At 36.3% G+C, this 25609-nt stretch overlaps 1 protein-coding gene across 5 annotated transcripts in view; it reads left to right on the top strand.

Moving 5' to 3' along the window:
- The first annotated feature begins 1224 nt into the window (after positions 1 to 1224).
- The window catches only part of LOC106876851 (myoferlin), a 198796-nt gene continuing 174411 nt past the window's right edge, over positions 1225 to 25609 (top strand). For all 5 annotated transcript variants that reach the window (XM_089348070.1, XM_089348069.1, XM_089348068.1 and 2 more), the window contains exons 1-2: positions 1225 to 1606; positions 2971 to 3026. In XM_089348070.1, the coding sequence (XP_089204196.1) occupies positions 1510 to 1606; positions 2971 to 3026 (153 nt within the window). In that variant the 5' untranslated portion in view covers positions 1225 to 1509. The remainder of the gene's footprint in view (positions 1607 to 2970; positions 3027 to 25609) is intronic.

Here is a 25609-nt window from a genome sequence, read left to right as displayed (position 1 = left end):
CTCTTTCATTCTCAGCTACCCAAGAAAAGTAAGCAAGTCATCTCCATCTTACCGGTAGAATTCCGCCACCATAAAACGTGTGGTGTGCTTGCCTCACAGACAGGCGGCTCCTTAGCCTAGATTTGCTACCATTCTTCCTCACTCTCTTTTCTGTTAATTGTGTAATATTCTATAAAATTGCAACTTTTTATATTACAAGTTCTTTCACTCTTTCATTTCACACTTCCAGTAATACTTATGCAGATAGCAATCAATAAATGGTACTACTTAAATACAGAGGTCCCGGTGCATCTACGTAAAGATGTTTGTACACTGCACATTCGTTAGCAGTAAGGGTTAGTTAGTTAGTGTTAGGGTTACGTAGATGCGTCGGGACCTCTGTATTTAAGTAGTACTGAATAAATAACTCACTGAAAAAAAAAAACACAGACACGTGCACAGCTATATATGTGTGTGTGTGTGTGTGTATAGGGGTCATCTTAGCAGCATTATGACCCCCTCCTGGCAAATAAATGTATTTGGTTCAATAGTTATTGAAAGCAAGCATGCACATAACAGCAGTGGACCCCTGGACTCGTGACGCCTCCGGGCAACTACCTACACATTAAGACCTCAGTATATAGATACACACACATATATATGTGTGTGTGAGTATTTATATATATATATATATACATATACGCGTATTTGGGGATAGAGAGGAACCTATAAACATAAACAAGTACTCCTTCAGTCATAGATTCATAGATACAAACTCTCTCTGCAAACACGCCTTCACACAAACACACGTCTGTATTCGCGCAAGCATATATCTATATATATATATATATATATATATATATATATATATATATATACGCACACACCCTCCCTAAGTTAAATAAATAGAGAGAGAGAGCGACGGAGTGTGAGTGGGGAACACCACAACCAACTACATTTATACATAGACTGAGTGACTGACAGATTACGAGACCTATTGCGAAGTTTTTCTCCCGTAACACTCTTTATCAAATCATATATATATATATATATATATATATATATATATATATATATATATATATATATATATATATATATATATATATATATATATATATATATATATATATATATAATCTGTCACGCACACATACGCACACATGAATAGCAAGAAAAAAAAACTAACCAACCACGACAAAACAAAAATAATATAAAAGAGCAAAAGCCATAAGGACTTTTTTTGTTGTCTCTTTCTGTCATATTCTGTTTGTAGGCGTTCGGACTTGGAGTTATTGGGTTGACTCGGTTGGAGGTGTAAGGATGGAGTATTGCATGTGTCTTGACATCGATTGTTGAAACTAGAAGATAAAATATCTATGTACATATAAATATATACAAACATCCACTCGTGTATGTTGTGTATAGATGTATGTATATAAGTGTGTATAGTTTATGTGGAAAGATATTTTGATAGATATATAAATACATACACAAGGCATTTGATTCTACCAAAAAAAGACCTTCAGGATGACGACACTCAAAGTGACTGTAATCAGCGCTGACAAACTTCCCAGTGTGGAAACTTTCTTCAAGTTGGACCCTATGTGTTACGTGAAATTCCAAGGTATTAAAAAAACGTGCTTATTATACACATACATACATGCACATACATACACCTATATGCACATACATACACCTATATGCACAGACATGCAGATACATATATGCACACACACACACACACATGTGCATTTTGTTGGATATATTGTTGCTCCTGTTAATGTTAGTGAACTACAGAAAAAAAAATTGACATGACATTTCTCTGGGCATTTCTAAATAAAAATGTGTTATAAGTTATTACTTTGTTTTATTGTAGAAATATTTGGTCAGGCAGTTTCCTTATATCATGACTTACCTAATTCTAAACTCAACAAAATCAGCTGTAAAGATATATAAATAAATCTTTGCCCCATTCATACTACCTCTTAGAACACTTGTGTGCATATTACATATGTACATATATATATATATTTAAAAACTTCCGTAGACATTGCTGTATATAACTTTCATTTATATAAAACTTCAACAATTTCTAGTTTTCTGCGATTTTGTTGAACCATTCTTTCTGGTGTGTGTTATATGTTTACTAATGCGATATATTTTTTTAAAATAAAGATTGTATAATTATTAGAATTATCCTTCGAAACATTTAAAGAATCTGTTACACATAGATTATGGGTGGAGGTAAAAAGATACGTACACCACCCGTTTTTTGGCTTAACAAAAACTTTAACCCTAAACACCAGGTGTACGTATTCTTTACTTTCGCCTAAATTATGGTTACGGTCCGTATGAAAGTCTTACTTTATCAGGATAGCATTGCATAATATACATCGGAAAAAACCGTGAGACTGAAATAAGCCCTCCCCTTAATTCTTCCAGCATTTGTAAGTTTAATTCAACATAATATGAATTAAACATTTTGTGTCGCCAAAATGGTAATGAGATGTCAAAGGGTGGCGTACCGAGTTAATTGCTTTAAAGTTGACGCTCCAAGTTCGAAGCTCACGAGGGTTACTATCTGTCTGCGATAGATAAAATAAATATCGCTATTCTACGAGAGACATTTGATTTTTCCAATAATTTTGTTTTGTATTTGATCAGATGAACTCGACTGTTTTGTTAACGGAACAGCATGGTCCTTAAGTGAATTTTGCCGGTCACTAGACCTAAGCATTCTAATTAAGTTCTTTCTATAAAAGTTGTAATTTCAATCACTGGTCTCTTACTGTTCAACTTGCACAGCAACTCGGGGCCCTACCAACACAAACAGTCTAATTTTATTTTGTTTCTGTATATGTGCTTTCCGTAACTTAAAGCTCCTGTTTTTGTGGAGGTGGGTAGTGTGCGGAGGATGTTGTTTAAAGAAAAATATAGTAAAATAACCAAGAAATTTTATTATAATCCAATTAATTGATTCCATTGCAGGGACTGAAAAGAAAACCAAGGAGATTAAAGATACCGAAACCCCTGAATGGAACGAGGTAGGTTTCACCATAGTCTGCTAGAACGCCTGACAATTCCACTGAGGAATTTAGCGTTATCAAACATTTTCCATCCAGCTCTTTAATTGTCATTTTTTTGCCTAAGCGGTTATATAATCTCAGTTGGATATATATAATCATTTCTGAGATTATTTACAAATGTGTGTGTGTGTGAGAGCCACTGTGAGTATATAAGGACCTTAAAATTTATAGAGAGACTAAGAGAATTGTGGAGGGTAGCTGTTGATTGATATCTTTTTCCGGCATAGTTATGCTCTTTTTCCTTGCAGGTGCCTTAGTGATATAAGTGCATCTGGAACGTGCCACCATCACCATCTTAAGTGTAATCAGTGTGACCACGCCCTAACAACACTGCAACACACGCGTTTTCTTTCATACCTTCCCAGGCTTTTAATTCTAATACATCTTTTTATATACCTTTCTGGATTTTCTAAAATCTTTCTTTTGGATGCAGATTATTTATAACGAAATTGGAACATTTGAAGTCAGTTTACCCAGTCGTATGCTCACTGTACCGCTCTGTCTGTCTCCTCTCTTTTTCTCTCTTTCTCTCTCTCTTTCTCTCTCACTCATAAACACATATATTTTTCAACTATCTAAAGATTTTAATGTTTCATTTTTTTTTCTTTGTCTACAATTGCTAATTTTTAAAAATTCTATTTTAGTCTGTACGCCCCGTTTCCATTACCCGCTATACAGTTCATAAATTCTTTTGGTTTTGTGTGGGTGTGCATCCGGTGGAAGGCGGAAAGTTTAACTACAGCAACTATTGTGGTTATATCATAAATACTTACTGCTTGACTTAACATGTCAGGGTAGTTTAATTGTCATTTCGCATATTCTTTCTAAACGAACATGATGTGTGGAAAAAAGTTCATTTTCATGCCTACTAGTATTGATTTCTGAAAGAACGAAAGTGCAAAGAGGCTGATCTCAGCAAGATTTGAACTCGAAAACATTTAGCCACGAACTTAACTGCTAGGCTTCATAATCGTTCATGACATTCTATGACTTCTCTCTCTTTCTCTCTCTCTTTCTCTCTCTTTCTCTCTCTCTCTCTCTCTCTCTCTCTCTCTCTCTCTCTCTCTCTCTCTCTCTCTCTCTCTCTCTATCTCTATCTATCCACACACATACGTCCAGCCATCCTCCCACTGCCTCACTGAGGCTTCCTTTATATGTCGACACAGGGGCGGACACTGCCCGAGGGCCCTGAGCTCTGAGGGGCCCGTACTCTACATGTTAACTCTACTGATATCAATGCTAAGAGACTTGGTAAACAGTTATGCCTGAAAGCCCTTAATACTCTCACTCCACCCCTGTGTCAACAAAATACTTTAGATCTGATCTGAGGTGACCCTCTTTTTGGTGAAAGTGTACCTTAATGTATTGCTTACATAACTGGAACAGCAGTACTCCATCCCATATGGTTGTCTCCAAAGAAAGGCCATCAGTTGACAAAGATTTACTCACAAACATGCTATGGTCACTAACTTACTGAGACCTTGTTTCTTTCATGACTATTTTATAATTACAACTGTTTTCTCTAAACTGGCAATGCTCAAGCTCCTACTTGTTTTCCTCTTGTCATCCTTTATTTGTCTCTGTCTATATTCTTAATGCTTTGCCCAATTCATCCTTCCTAGAAGTGCAACAATCAGAAACTCTCATTTTGTCCCCCAATCCCCTCATTTACAAACATCTGCCTGGAAAAGGGCAAATTAAACATCAACAGCATTAAACATCACCATCCTTGAAAAGCATCCAAATGGCTTTTGACATTGCCCACAATTATTTGAAACATTTCTGCTTCATTTTGCTTTGGGACTGAGTTTCCCTCAAATTGTAGCCTACTATACTGAAAAAGAAAAATGTAAGGACACAGTGTACAATGTTGTCCTAAAAACACTGATTCTTTTTTAAAAAAAGAACATATAGTCAAAATTGGAATGCTTTTTGTTATACATCTGCAATACCAGGGCTGACTAGGGTCTTAAAAAATGATGTCGGTATCCTATTGCTGCCTTACTTGGATAGCAAAATTGAAACTGTTGCAACATGTGCAGAACACGAATTCCCAAGAGCTAACTTTTTGAAGATAGTGGTCTGTACAGGTTTGGACAAGAAACCAATGTAGATGTGTAGATGAAGAGTTGGAGAGATAAAGTGAGTTTGGAGTACCTAAGCACAAATCTAGGGTCATCTGAAGAGGAAAACCTGCTGAGGTAGCAGTAGAAAAGGTAAAGAAGAGACATCACATTTGTGAGCCAGGGTGTGTCTTAGTGACTTCATGCAAATCAGTCAGGTCACCTTTCTCTGAATGCAGTTTAGAATGTCTCTATGTATAGCAACACCACTGTCCCAAATGTAAGAAGAATATTGTAGGTGTGACCTGAACTTTGTATTGGGATAGTAATTGTTGAAGAAAAACCAGTCTTTGAGAGGCCATCTTTGCTATGTTGAGGATGTGTTTGATACAAAGAGATCTTCCATAATGGTGAGGTTTAGCATTTGAAGGGATAATGCGGGTTCCAGTTGCATACTGTTCAAATTTAAGAGGGGTAAGGTGTGATAATGATTTCTATATGTTTTTGGCTATTGATAAAATTGGCATGACTTCATTTGATATTTTGGAGACTGATAGTGATCTCTGTTTGTTGAGTCAGGGCAGATTTAGGGTGAGATGTCTTGGTTGTATGTAAATAACACTTGGATGTGGAAGGTTGTTGGCACTCTGTCGCTTATGACGTCGAGGGTTCCAGTTGATCTGATCAACGGAACAGCCTGCTCGTGAAATTAACGTGCAAGTGGCTGAGCACTCCACAGACACTTGTACCCTTAACGTAGTTCTCGGGGATATTCAGCATGACACAGTGTGACAAAGCTGACCCTTTGAATTACAGGCACAACAGAAACAGGAAGTAAGAGAGAGAAAGTTGTGGTGAAAGAGTACAGCAGGGTTCGCTACCATCCCCTGTCGGAGCCTCATGGAGCTTTAGGTGTTTTCGCTCAATAAACACTCACAACGCCTGGTCTGGGAATCGAAACCGTGATCCTATGACCGCGAGTCCGCTGCCCTGACCACTGGGCCATTGCGCCTCCACAGGATTTGGAAGGTGAGGATGTAAGATTAGACTTGCATAAGATTAGACAGAGCACTATTGAAAATGATGCTATGTTGGATATTAATTTATAGGGAAAAGAATGTGAAAGGTAAAGCTGTACCCTGAGGCATACCAGTGTGGGTCAGCAAGTTCCATCAGCACACCACAATTTGATAAAAAGTCACTGATATGAAAGATGATTGGAACCCTAGGTGGGGAGATTTGTATGTCAGACATGGTTGCAAACTTGGCTGATGTTGAGAACAACGACACTGCTTGCAACTAAATTTCTTGATGAGTGACAGGAGATTTGAGGTTTATGAAAGCTACAGCTAGTGGTCATTAAGGGAAAAAAATTCAAGGTATTGGAGAAGGTTGATAGCTGTTCCCTGTCACCCTTAGGGTATTAGAATGAGTGCAAGAGGATGATAGTTGGCAAAATCAGAGGTTACCCATTGCCCTTCCTAGAGATAGGACACACTGAGGTGCATTCTTAATGATTGATATATATCTTTGGGGAGAGAGAGAGATTTAAAAGTTTGGTGGGGACAGAAGGGATTGCCTCCGGAGTGCATTGCCTGAAGGTAATGGAAGGGATATTGTCAAGGCTGGTTTCCTTGTTAGATTGAAGCAACTAAAGGGATTATTTTGCAGTTGACAAATATGTGTACATGGTGGTGAATCTGATAGAAGGGAAAGGTATAATTTTGGAGATTTACCCTAGTGTGTGGAATTGGAAGCAATGTGGGCAGCAGTTGAGGGAGTTTTCTCCACAGGGATATGTGGATGTCAAACTTCGTGTGCTTTCTCCAAATTGGGATTATTAGCAGTTTCATAACACAAATGGACGTGTCATTAGTTTTAACTAAACCTCCCTCCATTTTATTCTGATAGGCCTTCATTACCTTTCTCTTTCTCACTGACTTCCTTCTTTCCTCCCTCTTACACTCTTCTTTTCCCTTCCTTCCTCCTCTCTCTCATCTCCCTCTCTCTCATTCTCTGCTTGCTATCTTTATTCCCTCTCCTCCCTTGTCTGTTCTAGTTAACGTAGACCATAATGAACAAACTAAGCTACTGTCAGTAACCTGAAACTAGTTGACTATTAAAGACTTGAGTTTGAGTGAGTGTTGTAAGCATACCAGGAGAAACAGTTGCCTACTATATTCTGCTCTTATCTGTAACGCTAGTTTACAACATTCATCTCTACCACTAGTTTATTGTTAGTATGTAATAAAAGCCACAATAAACTGACCAACATTAAAATTCTGCTCAGCACTAATCATGTTGCCTTTGTTCAGTTTTTCAACTGTGAAACTAGGTGTAGCCTACACATATACAGACTATGAAAAAGAACCGGCTTGTGGGTGTGTCTGTAATGTGGAATGACATTGTTTGGTGTGTTTAATGTATTTTTGTAACCAAGAGCAGTGGATTGGCTAACTCATCAGTTTTGGACAAAATGACATACCATTTAGTTATAGCTCATTTACATTCTGAGTTCAAATCCTGCTGGTGTCAGTTTTGTTTTCTTGGGTCTCTGAAATAAATCACTAGTCAAGTACTAGGGCTGTTTCAACTGGTTGTATCATCCCGACCCACCGAATTCATGGCCTTCTGCCCCTCTAAGAAACATATTTATTCATGTAACTATGGCAGATGTGGAAGTTTAAATTATACAAGCAGGGTTACTTGTTTTAGGATATTTTGGGAGGTTTTGTACTTTTTAAGTGAAATTCTTTCCCAGGGCTGGCACAGGCCTGGCTGTGTGGTAAGAAGCTTGTTTCCACATGGTTCTGGGTTCAGTCCAACTGCATGGTACTTTGGACAAGTATTTTTTTACTATAGCCCCAGGCCAACCAAGGCCTTGAGTGAATTTGACAGATGGAAACCAAAAGAAGCCTGTCACGTGTGTGTGTGTGTGTGTGTGTGTGTGTGTGTGTGTGTGTGTGTAAATATATATGCATGTGTTTTTGTCTCCTTGTCTTGACATTGCATGATGGTTATCAGTATCATTGTCATACAAGCAGTGCCATTAATTTCCAATATTCTGTAAGAACATGTCTGGTCATGTGAAAATATTACCTTACTTGGAAGGGTTGGTAACAGGACAGGCATCCAACCATGGAAAATCTGCCTCAAATAAACTTCATTCAGCTCATGCAAGCATGGGCATGTAGATGTTAAATGACAATGAACTTCGGTTGACCTTCCATCTCTTCAGTTTCGTATGTTACAGTTAAATCCCTCTAATTAATATATTAAGGTATCTCTTTGTCTATAATTTTCATATCTACTTGATACACTATCAGAATAGTTTATTTAAAACCAAAGGTTGTGTTTACATAGTTTGTTCAGTTGTAAATAACTTTAGCATTTGACAGGTTATTGTTTGATTTTTTTTTTTTTTTTCAGTAACGAGCTGTCTATATAGTTTTATTTATTTATTTATTTATATAATGTATATTTTGTATCATGTGAAGGTATAGGAATTTAATTCCAAGTCAAGAATACCTATTACAGAAGTTGTTCTAGCCATGATCATCCAAACCATTTTTAGTCCTTGCTTCTGTTAAATAGCCCTTCATTTTTACTTAGATCTTCTCCGGTACATCTGATACAGATGACAGGTTTTGGTCAGCAGTTCTAGCATTCATCAGCTTGTTTTTATTGATTCAGCTATGCATTTTCAATTCTACTCTAAAATTTGCATTGTGCAGTCAATATATCATGCTGCTTCTCTTGGGTGGTATCAGGTTTTTCTACTTTTTTTTTACCTGAAAACTCATGCCAGGTGCATCAATTAGTCTGGAGCAAGATCCTACTGAGATTTGAACTATAGCTCCCAGATTTTTCCCTGTCTAGAACCACAAACTAATGTATTTTCATAAAAGGATGAATGTCACCATAAAAGCTGGAAATGTCTACAAGAATATAGCTCAATCAATTATCTTTGGCTGACTTATTGTGGTTGAAGTAGCAAACTACAAGGAAGTGTGTGAGGTTTTCCCACCAAACAGTTGGGCTGAAGATTCTAGAAGGATGGCCAACAGCTATAAAGCTGGCAAATTCAACCTTAAATCAGCTAACCACAAGGCATTTAGTGGAATCTGTCACTTGTCTCAGCAAGTTGATCTCTCTCCTTCTGTTTCACTTTTCTTATATAACATATTTATGTCATGCTCGACAAAGACACCAAGCTTTACTTGTAATATTAAGTAACAGATATTATATATGCAGTGATTTAAATTCCTTGCACTGCTTTCTAAATATTATCCTGCAAATTATGTATAGATGATTCCTAATTGTATGTTTATTGAACATTGTTCTGTTTATTTATTGGCTATATAATTGTACATACAATGATGTGGGTTAATAGTTAAAACATCAATTAAACTTTGTAATTTTTGATCTTTTTTTATTTGTTTAATATTAAAATTTAAATGTGTTCATCAATCTTGAATTTTCTTACTCTTTAATACAGAATGAGATAGTTTATCTTGTTACTTGTTTTATAAAAGTATGTACACAGGAAAAGGCTGTTGCTCCATATGAAGGGACTGACTCTACTAGTGCATGGAAAAAATTCCTCTTAAGGTTGTCTGACAGGGTTGATTTCTAGATAACATCCAATTTGTTTAGGGCTGACCATGCTTTTACATCTTTTTCAGTTGAGGTTGTCTCAGAACCTAGGTATGTGAAATCATCAGCTTCATTGATGGGATCTCTGCTGATGTTGACTGAAGATTCTAGAAGGATGGTTAACTGAGATCCAAGTCAGATGGAACTTACACCTGAAAGTTAAGAGGAGTCTTAAACATATCTTGGAGAACATATTTGACCAAGAAGCAACTGTATGAAGATTTCCTGCCTGTTCCCACTATTATAAGGGAAAGGCACTTATGCTCTGCATGCTAAACAAGAGCTGGCAAGTGACCTACTGCTATGGATGCCAAAGTATGGCCATGCTTGAGCAGGTCATCTGCTCACAACGTATGTAGATCAACTCATTAGAGGTACTGGATGCCTCCCTGAAGACCACCCTCAACTAATGCTGGGCCAAGATGGAAAGCATGCATGGGTTGAAAATGTCTGAGCTAGCTTGACCAGATAACGATATGTACACATTATATATAGCATTTAAATATTTTGCATTAGGGCATTTCACTTAGAAACATTTACCATTTATCACCATTAATTGTATAGGTGTAGGAGTGGCTGTGTGGTAAGTAGCTTGCTTATAAACCACATGGTTCCAGGTTCAGTCCCACTGCGTGGCACCTTGGGCAAGTGTCTTCTATTGTAGCCTCGGGCCAACCAAAGCCTTATGAGTGGATTTAGTAGACGGAAACTGAAAGAAGCCCGTCGTATATATGTATATATATATAGATATGTATGTGTGTGTATATGTTTGTGTGTCTGTGTTTGTCCCCCCAACATCGCTGTCCTGGGGTTGATTTGCTTGACTAAAGGCGGTGCTCCAGCATGGCCACAGTCAAATGACTGAAACAAGTAAAAGAGAGAGTAAAGAGTAACCCACTGGGATATTAGGGGCCATTTTCTGAGCTACTTTCCTTTGAGCTTTGAGAGCTTCTAGAAGACAGTCTAATCCAAAAGCTGATAACACATCTACGTTTTTCCGTTTTTAGAAATGTCATTTTGAAAGTTGGTTTGTACTTGACCATTTTATTGGGGGTTTCTGACCATGCCAGTTTAGTTTGCATTGCTAGATTCTTGACAGATGTATTTGAAGAAAAATTGTTTATCAGATCAGTATACTTTTTGTTGTTTTGTTTTTTTTTAATGTTGGAAAGGAGGTTTTTACACATCATCACATCCTCTTGTGGATTGAATCCTTCTTTGTAGGCCTCTTGAATTTCACACTAATGCAGAAGACTGATATCACAAGGGTATTAATTGCTCTGACTTCAAAGTTAAGAGGTTATTCCAGATGACCTTACTTCTTATCAGTACTACAGATGCTGACACTAGTGGTCACTAAGAAGATTGAAATATAAACAAACACTTCAGAAGTGGTCATTTTAATGCAATTTTTATTTTTTAATCCCGAACTTTCAACTATTCTGGTCAGTAAAAGCGTTACTGTATTGGTAAAAAAATATAAATTCTATAAATGTACTAGTATTTGAAATAGCTACTTGACTAGCAAGTCCAGTTTCTTTTGTTTATCTATGAATTATATAATCTAAATAGAATGAATGCTCTGACAAGCAGATCTCTGGTGTCCAACAGCTTGCTCAGTCTTATTTGGAACTGTTAACGTGATAATTTTATACGTGAGCATTGACTGAATTGGTGTTATAGACATTTATTTCTATATTATACTTTTTATAATAAATCAGTTGCTACATACCTATCCTGTACAGTTTTGGTTTTGTCTCTCTTCTTGTTTACTCAGCTATGAAAGTTATAGCAGCTATTTGTTAGCTTGTAGCTTTGCTACTTATGCTACTGGAACTGGTTATTAGAAAACTGGTTTAGTAAAATGTCACTGTAATAACTAGACCAAAGAATTCTTTTTCTGAGCTATTCTTTGTAAAGAAAACATATATGCTATACTGCTATGATCCAATTTCTGGGCCATAAGATTTGTTCATAACTATATAGTTGGAGTTTCTCATTTGGAATGATAATTTTATGATTTTAATGAATTTGGCTTTAACCATTTGATGAATTTATATTTTGTAAACAATGTATTAACCTAACAATTGCGTATTTCAAAATGAAAATCTCTTACTGCAATGCATTATTGGCGTAATATTTAAAGACTTAATGCATAATAACTAGGGCAAATCAGTATATAAAATCAAATCCAAACCTCTACATCTGACACTCGTGTGAATCTTTAAACAATTATACTGGGCTTCTGCTGGTTACCTCTTTCTGTTCGGTAGACTGGACTGTTTGTGAGATTTAATTCTAGAGATTGTACAACCTTGGTGACTGACTGTGGCTCTTTTGGTTTGCTATCTGTTACCTTTTCTACTTGGTTAGCTGTCACTCATTCTAGGAGTATCTGATTGAACTTTGATATGCAAAAATACGAGCATTAGTTCCCTAGTATCTAATATCAATCAGAGAGTGGAGATGTCAGATCGAATTTCTCTTTTTAAAGAATTGAATTAATGGTCTTGTGAGTTTAGGATTCTGGCTTTTTATAATTTATTGAACAAAATATTGGACACTGATTTGAAATTTTGCTCCAAATATTCACAAATAAATCCTTGAATCTTGAAAATTTTTCAAAACTGTGGAATAATTATTATAATCTACTAGAAATTAAATTATACCTAATTTTCATTAACCTATATTTCTATAGGTCTTAGTATTATCTCTCAGAATTAACATTTTTCTTATATTTTAGTAGTAATGGACAAGCAAGTTGGAGAGAAAGAGAGGATAGAGGTTTTATGTTACTTCCAATGAGTCCCACTGCTTGGCACCTTTGGCAAGTGTCTTCCATTGTAGCCACCAATTGACCAAAGCCTTGTGAGTGGAGTTGGTTGTCAGAAACTGAAAGAAACTCATCATGTGTGTGCATGTATGTGTGTGTGTTTGTGGTGTGTTACTCTCTCCTTGCTTTGTCATCATGTAATAGTTGTAAACGAACATCACTGTCATACAAGCGGTGTCTTTCATTTCCAATCTACTGTGAAAACATTTCTGGCTATGGGGAAAACATTACCTTAATTGGAAACAACTTAAGTAATATTGGTAATATTGATGACAGGACAAGCATCTGCTACTAGAAAATCTGCCTCAATGAATTCTGTGTAACCCATGTAAGCATGGAAAAGTGGACATGAAAATGATGATGATTAGGATGTTATTTAGTTTCTGTTTCTAGCAAGTTTACAATCTCTCATACAAGCTTATACACTGCTAGGTGATGGTGTTCAACTGGGCAATGAAGTAGGTCTATCTTGCTAATTAAGTGCTCCAATTCCAAGTGCATGCCAGTTGAACATTCCTAGAAGGTTAAATCACTCCCACCTTACGGAGGAAATTGTTTATCAAACTACTTTGCTCTCAGCCTTTTTATTTATTAGTTGCCAGACATATAAAAAAAACAAAAAAACCACATTGCTTTATTCTCTGTTCTGACTTCCCACTTGATAGCAATTTCCTTTTTCCTTTTACTCTCACTAAATATCAGTAAAACAATGTTTGTATAATTCCTACCTTAACACCATTTCTATTGTAGTTTTTGCAGACACAACCTCAATAATAAACTCCACAATACTTTAAAAATAATCATCTTTTACATAGATAAACTGATTATGTGCCTCAGGGACATGTATGAAGTTACTTAGAGCTATGAGAAACATTTTGTTGAAAGTTTCAAGATTGATTTACCACTTTCCAAACTTTTTACTTCATTCAAAAAGAATTTAATAAAAGCAATGTCCAGATGATATTTTTGTTTGAACTCTCACAGTAATTTCAAAATTAGGTTTCCTGTTAAGTGTTTTAATATTTTATTATCTGTTGATTGAGTCAAGATATATCATTGATTAAACATCCATCATTAATAATAGCTGCATAAATAAAAAATTAAATTGAGTTATGTTCTGTGACAATTTTCCATTTACAGAAGTGAAGAGAGAAACTCACATAGCTCCATAATCTGATCTTAACTGATTGGAAGTGTTATCATGTACATTGTTTTGTTTTGATATAAAAGATGGGCAACAGCAAATATTCTGCTCAATACCACAGGTTTGCTTGTCAGTTGTTTGATCGTAACCAGTTGAGCATGTCCCTTGGTGGCTGGCGATATATGCATCTCTGATCATGAATAGAAGTAGTGGCGGAGCATCATAGCCATGTGTTGAGAGGAATTTTTTTGGAGTTTAGGTAATTCACCTCTGGAAACATGGGTGTTTCGTTCAACATCCTTAAACAATCCTTATTCAGAGACCTTTTGAGTGGGATAGGCTACTCAACTTGAAGAGAATTCTAACTGGGCTTCACCTGCAAGGTCATGCGCTGTTTATCTTGATACGAGATCACCATGTCACGCACATATGGTTGTGATGCATGTGTCTGGTGTACCCTTATCAGGTGGGTAGTAATGATGGGTATACTGGGTTCGTATACTTTACCCTGTGTCACTTTCATGGCATACCCTGCTCTCTCACTCAATAATAATAAAAATAATTTCAAATTTTGGCACAAGGCCAGCAATTTTTTTTTGGTGGAGGGGATAAATCAATTGCATCAATCCCAGTGTTCAGCTGATACTTATTTTATCAGTCCTGAAAAGCTGAAAGGCATAGTTGACCTCAGTGGAATCTGAACTCAGAATGTAAAGATGGACAAAATGCCACTAAGCATTTTGCCCAGTGTGCTAACACTTCTGCCAGTCCACTGCCTTAATAATAATCATCATCATCATCGTCGTTTAACGTCCGCTTTCCATGCTAGCATGGGTTGGACGATTTGACTGAGGATTGGTGAAACCAGATGGCTACACCAGGCTCCAATCTGATTTGGCAGAATTTCTACAGCTGGATGCCCTTCCTAACGCCAACCGGTAATAATAATAATGATAGTAATAATTATAATCCTTTCTACAATAGGCACAAGGCCTGAAATTTGTGGGGAAGGGTAAGTCGATCACATCAAACCCCCTATCCCACCACCAGTACTTGACTCGTACTTAATTTATCGACCCCGAAAAGATACTGCTGAGAAGAACGAACGCACAAGCACACCAAACTAAGGTCCCAGAATAGCAGCAGTGAAAAAAATGAAGACAAAGGGTAGGTCAGCAGAATCGAAGACAATAGCTGTAAGAATAATGATGTTTTGACATGATTTTTACGGCTGGATGCCCTTCCTAATGCAGTATATATATATATATATATATGTGTGTGTGTGTGTGTAATCTTCTACAGTAGAAGTGTTAGCTTGTACACCACAGCAGAAATGTTAAAGCTACTCCCCTTGGTGAAGAAGATTGGCCTACAAGAGTCTTGTACTGGTGTCACGTAAAAGCTCCCAGCACATTCTGTAAAGTGATTGGCATTAGGAAGGGCATCCAGCCATAGAAACCATGCTGAATCAGACTGGAGCCTGGGGCAACTTGCCAGTTCTGATCAAACCGTCCAACCCATGCCAACATAGACAACAGATGTTAAATGATGATGATACACACACACACACATACACACACACACACACACACACACACACAACATTATGAAGAGTAAAAAAAATAACTTCAGTTTAACTTGTTATTCATTATTCCTATTTCTTAACTCCCTTAACATATTCACACAACAAAACCAGCACAATCATTTTCAATAATCAAAGTCAGCTAAGTATCAATCAATATACTCATAAATATGTATAGTGATCGACATTAATGACATTTAAGCTGACAATTATTCAACTGAGATAGATGCCAACATAATCAAGACTGACGGTGACAAATTTGAAGTTGATAATGTCAAATTTAGTGTGTGGACAGGAGTGTTAGTATATATCTTTTGACTAGATATTTATTTTCCTTCGTCAAAAGGTCTAATAGATTATTTTCTTTATGGTATCTTTGTTTAGTTTTAGCATAGTTTCCCTTCTTGCATGATTGATATTCTTTTCTTATCTTTTAGTCCGAATGGAAGACAGTGCTCAGGACCCATTTTAGGGCCTTCAAAGCTGATAGGAGGAATGGAAGAAGGTATTCTCAAGCTAGAAACAGCCCAGGTGTTTACAACAAAGTAGACTCCTCTAAAGGCACCCAAGTTGCTAGGTGATGGTGTTAAATAGGTGGTAGTTTCTTAGTGAAATTTGAACTCGAGACACAAGAGCCAAAACAAATGCTACAAGGCATCTGGTCTGACATTCTTCCAATGCATTGTCTTAGATTGGTACTTTTTGTTTTATTGACCTCAATAAAATGGAAGGCAAAGTTGACCTCAGCAAAATTTGAACTCAGCAGAGAATTGAAACAAATACCACAAAACATTCTGTCAAGTGTTGTGATGGCTCTGCCAGTTCAACACCTTATTGGTTTATTTATTGGTATACACCCCTGAACTTTGAAGAAGTGAAGTGTGTCTTAGTAGTCTACAAACAGTCAAGTGCTGTGCCCAGATGCACATGATCACTATATTAATGCCTGAACTTATGACATACATATTTAACAATATACCACTTGAACCTTACAGCTAATATGTTTTGTTTTTACTTGGCATTTTTGTGAGCTGTACATGTATAAAAGGTTGTTTTTGTTTAGTTCCCAAGTTGGCCCATTTAAAATATACCTATTGTCTAACATACTCTAGGCATGATTGTCATGTACTTTTTCTCCTCTGTGTACTCTGGACTACATTGTCCATTATTTCCTTTTTAAGACAGTATGGTGTAGTTTGCTTATATTTGTCTGATATTTGTTGCAGATTGAACAACTGCAAACAGACTCTCTCTTTGTTTAGGAATCAGGATGCAGATTAAAGGTTGTAGTGTTAGTTAGAGTGGTTGACTGAAAGTAAAACTGGTTAGTAATTAACTCATCATCATCATCATCGTTTAACATCCGCTTTCCATGCTAGCATGGGTTGGACGATTTGACTGAGGACTGGCAAGTCAGAAGGCTGCACAAGACTCCAATCTGATCTGGCAGAGTTTCTACAGCTGGATGCCCTTCCTAACGCCAACCACTCCAAGAGTGTAGTGGGTGCTTTTACGTGCCACCGGTACGAGGACCAGTCACATGTTACTGGCAACGACCAGGCTCAAAAAGGTGTTTTTTACGTGCCACCTGTATGGGAGCCAGTCCAGCGGCACTGGCAACGACCGCTCGAATGATTTTCTAACGTGCTACCAGCACAAGTGCTAGAAGGCAATGCTGGTAATGATTACGCTCAAATGGTGCTATTTACGGGCCACTAGCACGGAAGCCAGACAACTGCTCTGGCAATGAACACACTCGACAGTGCTGTTAGTGCTCCACTGGCACGGTGCCAGTCCTCAAGTATGGTTCAATTACGATTTCACTTGCCCCAACAGGTCTTCGCAAGCAGAGTTTAGTGTCCAATGAAGGAGAGGTTGGTATGGGTGCCAGTTGTCAGATTCGGTTCGATTTCGATTTCAAATTCCAAATTCACTTGCCTCAACAGGTCTTCACAAGCAGGGTTTTTAGTGTCCAATGCAGTAAAGATACGGATTAGTGAGCTGGCTACACTTCTGGCAGAGATCACAGATTATGCTCTCACTTGCCTTGCCGGGTCTTCTCACATCTGCATATTTCCAAAAGTCCCGGTTACTGGTCATTGCCTCAGTGAGGCCTAGTTATATTTAAATTACAACATACAGACACACCAAAAAATATATAAATAAATAAAACAATGCAAGTAAACAACAAAATTGTGGTGAAAGCATAACAAGGTATCACATGATTTACTTCCACAAAAAATAAAAATAATTATGAAAGAATTAGAAAAGGGTTAATAAGAGGCAAATTTGTGACTTGAAAAGGGAGTGAGTAACACTAACAGTTTGAAATCCACTGAGCTAATATAAATTGTTTAGTTACAGAATCATTAGAAAACTGTTGGGATAATAATAGCTGGGAGAAATTAGGACCAATTGTACAATGTAATTTACACAATTGTTCATAATTTCTTTCCACCATGGTGATTATTCTACCGGCTTTCTAATGATTCTGTAACTAAACAGTTTTGTGTAAATTTATTGGAAGGAGGAAATTTCTAATTTGATTACTTTTTTTTTTCTATTTTTAATTAACTAGAAATAATGGAGAAAAGTATTATGGAATTGGGACATGTTTAGGTGGAATTAGAGGGAAAAGTGTATTTATTTGCATTTAATCGATATGTATATATATTTGTGTGTGTGTGTGTGTGTGTGTGAGCATGTGGCCTAGTGGTTAGTGTAGCATTCATGAATACAAGGTCATGGTCTCGACTCTCTGAGTACATCGTACTCTTGAGCAAAGCATTTCATTTCACTTTGCTCCAGTCCACTCAGCTGTAAATGGATAACCCTGAAAAACACTGGCATTCCATTCAGGAGAACTTTTGGGGTGGTATCATTCGAAAGCTACAACAATGTGAGGAAGCGCATTGAGACCAACAGTGTATGACAACATTCAATAATCTGGTCAATGCAGTGAGTGATATACATGCATTATATGACTGTGTGGTCAGTAGCTTGCTTACGAACCAAATGGTTCCGAGTTCGAAACCACTGCGTGACACCTTGGGCAAGTGTCTTCTACTATATCCTCGGGCTGATCAAATCCTTGTGAGTAGATTTTGCAAGATTTTTCCTTTTGCAAGGAAACTTGGGTTTCCTTGCAGAAGAAGTGATTGACGTGTCATTATACAGCTGTTCTCATCCATATGCATCACCTCTCCATAACAGTGCAGTCTTCTTTCTTGCCCACTATTGATTCCTCTTATGCCCAGTTTTTCTCACACCTACATTGCACATCCAGCAGAACACAGGTGCTTCAGTTCTTTCTGCTCAATTCTCTTGTTCAGGAATACAGCCAGCTCTTGCAATATGTACAGTTTCTCTGAGAGACAAAGGCAACAACTGCGTACTCCTGGTGAGTAGGGGTAGGAAGATGCCTTGTCAAGAAGGCTCCAGGTTATGATAGATAGACAATTTGCTGGTCTTAATTTCTCTGGATAAAGCAAACATCTAACTGCTAAAACATATGCACAGATATTGGTAGATGTAAACTGTGTAAAAGTCCATCATATGGATTGTACCTGTAATTCAAAGGCCCAGCCTTGTCATACTGCATCACATGGATTCTGCCTGAGAATAACATCAGGGGTACATGTGTCTGGAATGCTCGGCCATATACATGCTAATTCACTGAGCCTAATAGTTTTACTTGATCAAGCAGCTGAATACTTAATGCCTGAAATTCTGGCTGAGATCCATTAAAAAATATATGTATCACTGGGGTATATGTTCTATTTCTGGAAACCATTTAACCTTGGAGGGGGTTCAATGGGTCTTTCATCAGTAGGATAAGTGATGAAGTAACTGAATTTACCTAAATTACATATTCAGAGAACAGTCATGAACCACAGACTGTCAATATTTGGTTAAAATGTCATGGAATGCAAATCTCACACATCTGTGTAGATTTAATACTAAAGTACATCAACAATACTGAACTATTTATACAATTATTTTTCGAACTACAGCAGAAATTTCTCTTTAACATGTTCATGACCATATTTCTTATGAAGTATTCTGTATGTTTGAACTGGACTTGAAAATAATCAAGAATTTAAAGGAATCAAGTAAAATAACTTAACATTTTTATTTTCAAGCTAATGTTTAGAATGTAACTTCAAAAAAAGATTCATAGGTGAAATTATGGTGGACCATTTTAATTTAAATATCAATATTTAAATTAAAGCTTTTGTATTAATAAAGAGTGCTGATCTGATACAGCTTGGTGTCAAAAGGATTAAAGTGCTTGATGGATTAAATTTAGCAATATGTTGAATAACTGAATCAAACAAATAATTAACAATATGAGTGCATGTTAATACCATATAAAATGCACCTAGTACACTCTATAAAGTGGTTGGTAAACAAGCAGAAAATGTACAGTTGTAAGGACTTTTGTGGCTTGTTAAGGGTATGAGAACTTCTTTGGTGCTGATACCATGATAAAATGCACCCAGTACACTCTATAAAGTGGTTGGTGGAAGTAAAAAAAAATGGACATTTAGCTGTAGAAACTGTGCCAAGAGGACTAGTTTCCATATACTGAAATAGTTGACATGTTTTCCCAACCATCAAATTGGTATAATTTGATTACTACTGGGAGTTATATCATTGCTTCTTTGAATTAGTGGGAAATTTGTGACTATGTCCAAGCAAACCATGATCCTCTGACCATTTTAGGAGGGCAGTAACTTCAAATAAAGAACTTATTCTAGTCATATTGAACCATCCAACTTATACCAGTATAGAAAGTAAACATAAAATGACCATGACTTATATGTATGTCTGTCTGTCTCTCTCTCTTTCTCTCACATGTGGCTGTGTGGCAAGAAGTTTGTTTCCCAAACACATTTCTAGGTTCAGTCCCACTGGGTGGTGTCTTGTGGGTGAATTTTGGCTGATGGAAACTGAAAGAAGCCTGATTTATATAATTACACATGTGTTTGTGAGCAGTTGAGTAGAAAAGACTGATACAATAAGTACCAGGCTTAAAAAAGTACTGGGATTGATTTGTTTGGCTAAAAATTCTTCAAGGTAATGCCCCAGCATGGCTGCAGTTTAAGATTGAAACAAGTAAAAGATAAAAAAAAGAAATATAGATCTGTAAGTGGGTTGGTTTTAGGAAGGGCATCCAGCCATAAAAACCCTACCGAAACAGACAGTGAAGCCTGGTGCAGTCTTCTGCCTAGCCAGCCTCTGTCCAACCGTCTAACCCATGCCAGCATGGAAAACAGACATTAAATGATATATAAAAGTGAGGGAGAGAGAGATTTCAATATTGGTGACAAAGGTTCCTGTTTATCCTCCATGAGATTAACAAGTTTCTAAAAGCATGTGACATATTCTGGTGATGTGGCTATTTTATATATATATATATATATATATATATATATATATATATATGCTTCAGCATGGCCACAGTCAAATGACTGAAACAAGTAAAAGAATATATGCCTTGAATGTTTACCATTTATTTTCTTTATCTGACTGTCTATGATTTGAGGATTGAAGTTCTTTAGAAAAAGTTGATTTTAATATAATCTGATATATTTATCTCTCAAAACATTTAAATAAAACACTGTTATAACTCCCAATGGGAATTGAATTATATTAATCTACTGACAGGGCAAACCTGCTATTTTAGCAAATGGAAACTAGCCTTTTCTTTGAATTAGGCTTGTAAATGTCAGCTGCTGATATATGAGTCTAAATCTGACAAACAGGTCTCTTTAGTTCTTTCTTCCTAGGTCTTACCCTCTGTGGTGAGTGGAAGCTTAATACTCTATAGTGATTGCTATAGAAGAAAATCAACACTAAAAACAACATTAAATGAAAGGTAGTGTTCTAGCATGGCCTTTGACATGATGGCTAAAAGACATTTTTTTTTAGGAAGTTTCTTTCATGTAAATATTATTCAGTCTGTCAAATGAGTGATATTTTCAACTTATTTATTTGTCTTACAATCAAAAGTTCAAATTTTAGTAGAATGATTCATCTAGTTAGTATAAACAACAATTGACTGTTAAAATAAAAGAAACTTGAATAGAAATACGAAAGCCTAACAAGAAAATCACAGAATATGATCTAACATTTCTATACAGATTTTAAATTGTTAGTAATTGCTTTGCATAGTGGCTATATATGCTACACTACAATAGGAAATGGGAAAATTAAAGGCTGCTTAAGCGTTTAGCATTCACATTATTCTATCAAAAGTAATGCTTATTTTATTCATGTTCATCATCCTCATTTAATGTCCATTTTCCATGCCTGCATGGGTTGGATGGCTTGCCAGGAACTGGTAAGGTCAGTAATGGTTCAGTTAGTAGAGCATCAGATGTTGATTCAGTGTTTTGAATTAATCATGCATTATTTTGAGGCATTGAGGTTTTGATGAGATAACTGTTAATTTTTAGAATGATATTGTAGGATTGGTATGAGAGGCCAAATCTGGCCAGTTTGAACATAAAACAGGTAAAATACGGTCAGCTTAAATGCTAAAGAGTTAAAGTTAAGCTGAAAACATTTGAATAACTGAGAATATAATTTTAGTCCTGGTATGTTTACTACCTCAAAATCTTGAGAAAATTGAGACCAAAGAAAATATATATGTTGTCATTTAGTTAATAACCTATCTTTCTTTAGAAAAGTTTATTTTAAGACATGTTTAAACTTATACCTGTAAGAAACATATTAAAAATATAATTTCTTTTATGATTCAGTAACATGGTAAATGGTAAAGATAGGATAAAGTAGTCATCAGTTGGATGTATCCTTCTTCATGCTTGAATATTTTTGACTTTTCAATGCTGCCACACTAACTTAACCCTTTTCACGCTGTTTCGAATTAATCATGAATTATCTTGTAGCTTCAAGATTCTGATGATGTGGTAGTTTATTTTTAGAATGACATTGTAATGTGTGAGTAGCCAGATTTGGCCAGTTTGGACACAAAACAAATATTCTTTTATTTGTTTCATTCATTTGACTGCGGCCATGCTGGAGCACTGCCTTTAGTTGAACAACTCGACCACAGTACTTATTCTTTGTAAGCCTAGTACTTATTCTATCGGTCTCTTGCTGAACCGCTAAATTACGGGGACATGAACACACCAACATCAGTTGTTAAGCAATGGTGGGGAGACAAACACAGACACACAAAGATGCACACACGCACACATACATGACGGGCTTCTTTCAGTTTCCGTCTACCAGATCCACTCACAAGGCTTTGGTCAGCCCGAGGCTATAGTTGAAGACACTTGCCCAAGGTGCCATGCAGTGCGATTGAACCCGGAACCATTTGGTTGGTAAGCAAGCTACTTACCACACAGCCACTCCTGTGCCTAGAGTATTTTGGCTGGGCATTACTGGTTTAAATGCTAAGGAGTTAGAGGTGACTAGGTGCATTTTTACCAGATGAATAGACTGGAACAATGTGAAGTGCTTTGTCCAAGGAAACTATGCCTCTTGGACAGGGAATTGAACCCATGACTTTATGACCAAGAACCCAGTTGCCTAATCACTTGGTATGTGCCTTTTCAGTCTGCTACTCAAGAAACCATCAATAAAAAGTAACTGTTTTTTCAGTTGTTAGTATTTTTTATTAAAATTACCAATTTTCTTAGCAATCATTGCATAAAATATCATTGTCATTGAAATGTCAGCAGCAGTATTATTGGTATCTAAAGACCTAAATAAGTACACCATTTAATATCTGAAAGAATTTAGATAGTTAACAGCTCAAATTAAATTCCATTACCCCACTGAGAATGAGTATTCTAAGAAACTCGTATTGTTTTTGTAAACTTGTCATAAACCCCATACCTAGAATCAACCAATTATGTGCAACTGAAGCCATGCTGACTTTGATAATGGATTTTTTTGTTCTTGGCCTACAATTTGTATGTCACAAACAAGGCACCTGTCATTGAGTTATCGTCTGTTGTGTTTAATTGAATGACTATTTCCCCTGTTACATTAGATAATATCCTTATAATATAAGGCAATTTTTAACAAATGATTAAGACTAATTCATTACATTGTTTAAATGACTAATCTTTACAGTGGTTGCTTAACTCTCACCAATTTCCTTTCTCTCACTCTACCCCACCAATTTTTGTAGTTTTTACAATTTAACAGTATTTCTTATTGTTCAGGTAAATGGTGGTTATGGTTGAAAAAACATCCTGCTACTAAGTTGCATTCCTTTTTTGACCAAGGAAACCTGGATCAACTAATCTATTCTTTGCTACATGTAACACAATTTGTGTTTATGTATGGTTCTCAGTCATAAGCATTCTAGATCAACAGGCATATAATCAGAGGCAATCCAGCCATGGTCTTGTTTTCTTAAGAGTGTGCTGGCCTACATTATAGAAGATGGAAGAGTATGATTTGAGGGATATTTGGCTGTTATTTCTTGTATGTCAAGTAATCACATAAACTTCCTCATTGATTCTATTATTTTAGAGTAATTTGTATATGTTAGAGATCTAAGACATATCTTTTAGATATAGTGTGGATTAACCTGCTGTGGAATCAAGTAAATTTGCCTTTATTACCTGACTATCTTTTAGTAAATTCACAAACATCAGTTGGACAGATATGGTTATATGAAATGAATGGATTAGTCAGGATTGCCATACAAGCTACTTGAACATCTCCAGTTAGAAAGAAAAATACCCAAAATAGTACTAAAAATGATCCAAGAAGACCCAGGGGGAAACATTAAGATAACCATTATCAATGTTAAACATCTGGCAAAGAAAACAGATGTGACAAAACATATGGCTGATGTGTACTGAAGCTAGAGCAGAGTAACAGGAGAACCCCACCCTTTTCTATCCAAGACTCCCTGCCTAGAGGATTGATAATGATCATGATCGTGATATCCATGTTTAGGCTAGAGCAAAAGTTGTGTACCATGATCTGTCGGCAGCTGTCTCCTTAAAAAGTGAATATATTCTTAGTTATTTATTAAAAAAAAGTTTGAAAACGCCAATATATAAAAAATGAATTTTAATTTAAAATTTTGTCAGAGATATTTTTAACATGTTTCGGTTCTTGTAAAAACGAACCTTATCAAAAATACATATTTAAAAAAATGAAATTAAATGAAAAGTTCATAATTGTTCCTTACTAGTGTCAATAGTCCATGTGGGGGCATTTTTTGTTGGTTGTAGTAGTAGTAGTAGTAGTGGCTGTGTTGGCAATGGTAAATGGTATTCTTAGTTATATTCTACAATAGACTAGCACAATAACACCATCTCCAGTTTATTTCTAAAAATCTCTTAGCAATGGTTTTAGATTGTGAAAGTGTCACTTGAGCTAGTTTACAAAACAATATAGACATAATACAGACCCTTAGTTAAAAATATTGACCTTAAGTCCAGCACTTAAAATTGAGTTTGTGTATTTCCCCCTCACCCTTTAAGATTTATTACAAAAATAATCGTGACTTTTAAAATAACATGTCATTATATGATTGAAATTTTTGTTTTTATTTGTTTGGCAAAACTTTGACCCAGTTGACCTTTTCAATGTGCTTTTTTTACATTTTGTTAGAAAATTATGAAATTTTTTTTTTCTGCTTTTGTTTTGCGTATAATCAAGGTTGTATTTTATTGGTTTCAGTCATTAGACTGTGGCCTTATTGGGGGACCATCTCCAATTGTTTTCATCAGATCAACCCTCCTCAGTATTTAGTCTTTGGAACTTGTCTCCTTTTAAGGAAGTAAATATCTTTCAAAGTATTCACATGCACACACACATTCTCTCTCTCTCTCTCTCTCTCTCTCTCTCTCATACACTTTCACAATCTGTCTCTCTTACTCTCTTTACTCTCTTACCCTCTCTCTCTCTACACACACTCCTCTTCTCCACACACTCCTCTTCTCCCCACACTCTCACATTCCTCTTTGTCTCTCCACACATTAACACACACACACACACACACACACACTAGTTGATTCAATCCAAGGCTTTGGTTGAAGACATTTACCTAATGTACACACTGTGGGGTCAAACCTACCTACACACTCTTATAAGAGGAGCCATTTTTTTATATTGATATGGTTGGGTTCTGCCTAGCCACATATATTACTACATTAATTACACAGTTGGAACAAATATTATCATTAACCATTTGTTCTGACCAATTTCTAAAACCAGTGATATGAAAGAACTATTGTGTTCTTTATTCATGTACTATAACCA

Source organism: Octopus bimaculoides, chromosome 2, assembly GCF_046866305.1.
Source record: "Octopus bimaculoides isolate indiv1 chromosome 2, ASM4686630v1, whole genome shotgun sequence".
Taxonomy (NCBI): Eukaryota; Metazoa; Mollusca; class Cephalopoda; order Octopoda; family Octopodidae; genus Octopus; species Octopus bimaculoides.
Note: the sequence above shows the minus strand (reverse complement) of the source record. Positions and strands in the feature narration are given on the sequence as shown.